Source organism: Gavialis gangeticus, unplaced genomic scaffold, assembly GCF_001723915.1.
Source record: "Gavialis gangeticus isolate Ggan-Ray unplaced genomic scaffold, GavGan_comp1, whole genome shotgun sequence".
NCBI classification, from domain to species: domain Eukaryota; kingdom Metazoa; phylum Chordata; order Crocodylia; family Gavialidae; genus Gavialis; species Gavialis gangeticus.
In genome coordinates, this window is record NW_017728992.1 from 122,441,268 (window position 1) to 122,443,879 (window position 2,612).

Sequence of the window (2,612 nt, forward strand, 5' to 3'; positions counted from 1 at the left end):
ATTTATTTTATACTGGGAGACCCGCTGCTGTGCACAAATATTCAGGATTTTTCTCCCAGAGCAAAAATGGCTGCTTCAAAAAGAAAAATAACCAGGAAACAGCCAGAGTTAAATGGCTTCTAAAACAGCTTTTTCTGGGATATCGAACTTCTGTACACTTACTAGGATGTACCTTGGACACTACTGCTATACAGATATAACTAATGACAATGGCTGAGAGAAGACCCCTTTCCTATTTTCTATAGCTGGGTTCCATCCTTTCCCTTCAGTGGCAGAATCATAGTGCATTTAAAAATAAACATGCATATTCTGATAGGTTTGTAAAATATGAGGCCATTATTATAGTTGTATTCAGACACCACTGGGTGTGACGTTGCTGCACAGTTATGATTCCCCACCCTTAGGTAGCTGCAGGCGCTGGGGATTTATCCACATGCTTAACAATGAACCTAGGTGAATCTTTGTAACACAATGCTATATGCTCTGTCATGTTTTATGGATTAAGTAAAACATTTAATCTTGTATTTCTAAGATAGACACACAAAAGAAACAGGGGCTTACTGGGAGCAATATTAACATCAGCCTGGCTGTATGGAACTTAAGTAAGAAAGACCACAATAGGCCTAGAAGCGGGAGGGTGGCGGGTGATGGTGGAAGTGCAGAGCTGAGGATGTGGAGGAAATTGTTACTTTACCATGTATACAAAAGGGAGCTTTTAACACTGCTTTACATTCTGCCTGATTGTCTCTTACAATCAGTCTAAGTCTTTTTCAAGAGCATGATGAAAAAAGCCCCTTCATATCCCACAAATGGAATCCGTAAAATATAAAGATAAGGAATCAAACATTTCCTGAACTGACACATATTTCCTTTTACAAACAGAAACAATACTTTCCATGTACAGTACTGAAAATGCATGTGCCATGGAACTGTCAGATAACAAAGAAGTCCCAAAGTATTTAGGGCCTGAGCACAGTCCCTGTAAACCTCATCACAAGAGATGAGATACAGAACAACCCACCAGGTCTTTCACTCTCTGCAGAAGGGAGTGACAGTACATAGAAAAAAAGAGAATGCAAGACCTGAGCATATAGTCTCAAATAACAAGGAAGAATATTGTGGAAGGATTTGAAGAACATTTTGGTACTGGGATTTGGGTTATCTTATATCTAGCTAGGGATAGGCAGATTCTAGGATTTTAGTCAAGTTAGAAAAGGATTAAAGATAATACTAACAAAAGATGAAGAAGTAACTACTGAAGAAGATTATTTTTAAAAATCCTTAAAAGATTCTAATCTTTGCTATGCCATTACTGGCACAGAATAGGAAAATAACACTGGGTGTTATTTTAATTTACAGTAGGGCACCCCTGTTCCATTACAGTATAGAAAAATTGAAAACAAGTCAGGTTCTCTTACTTTGGCTCACAAAGTCCTAAAAGTAATAATATCAATCCTTAAGCAAAGGAAATGAATACTTGTTCTAACAGCATAATACACCAATAAATGAAATGAGGCGATACTCTCCTTATCTCAATGCCCTTAAAAATCAGGTTCAAGTGTTTACCAGTAAACAATCTGCCCAGAGAGCTTAAATGACAAGTCCATGGATATATTTCTGAAATAAAAGTATTCATCTTCCATGCTGTCTTTCTTTGTACCTGTTTTTGTTCCTCTCCTAAGCCATCCCACATTGATGCTACAATTTTAGAGACTTCACCAAAGGTAGCATTTGGGTTTTGGCCCTTGATGGCTGCTTGGGTGTCTCGAAAAAATAATGCATAGGCAGACACAGGCTTCTGTGGCTCATTAGGGTCCTTCTTCTTCTTCTTTTTGGGTGTTTTGGGCTTCTTTCCCAAGTCAGAAGCAGGCCGCTTTTCTCCTCCGTTAACCTGTAATACAAGATCACAAAAGCATTACAGAGAAATCCATTAAGCTGAGGACTAAACAAAAGCTCAATTTATTAGTGAAGCTTCTACAATCCACACACAATTTGGATTTTGCAGGCATTTTAATTATACTCTTTTGATAATCCACATGTTGACATCACTTTCCATGGTTTCATCTCAAAAATCCATTATAAATGTTCTAGATTATGTAATGTGTTCCCTAAAATGTTTTACATTTTGTTTTCATAAAATCATGATCCTATTTGTAATTCAGCCTCTAATTTTTATCTTTTTTGAGTCTTACTGCTAATGGTGATTGCATGTCTGTAATGGGTAAAGCCATTATAGATTTCATTAGATGCTGACCACCAGTTCACTCACACAAACCATGTAACAAGAGCAAGAACATTTCTATCATGAATTTTTCTTTCCTTTAGAGGATTATTCAAGCTAGTTGAATTCCTACTGAAGTTAGTAGGAATCTTTCCAGTAACTTCAAGAACTGAATAGGAAACTGAAAGATCTGAGATACAGAGAAAGAATTAATTTAATTGTACAGTTAGTTCAAAATAAATACGAATAACATTTCAGCAAGGTGGGTTTGAAATTTTTGACTTATTTAATTCTGCTTCTCAGATTTAACTGCAACCTTTAACTCTGCTCATGTAGGATCAGTTTCTTAGGGCCAAAATAAAAGACTGAATGAAGTTCATGCAGATTATAA

The 2,612-nt window shown here is 36.5% G+C and overlaps 1 protein-coding gene across 2 annotated transcripts in view; it reads right to left on the reverse strand.

Moving 5' to 3' along the window:
- The window catches only part of TOX (thymocyte selection associated high mobility group box), a 388,101-nt gene that overhangs the window by 77,778 nt on the left and 307,711 nt on the right, over positions 1 to 2,612 (reverse strand). For both annotated transcript variants that reach the window (XM_019527707.1, XM_019527710.1), the window contains one exon: positions 1,661 to 1,891. In XM_019527707.1, the coding sequence (XP_019383252.1) occupies positions 1,661 to 1,891 (231 nt within the window). The remainder of the gene's footprint in view (positions 1 to 1,660; positions 1,892 to 2,612) is intronic.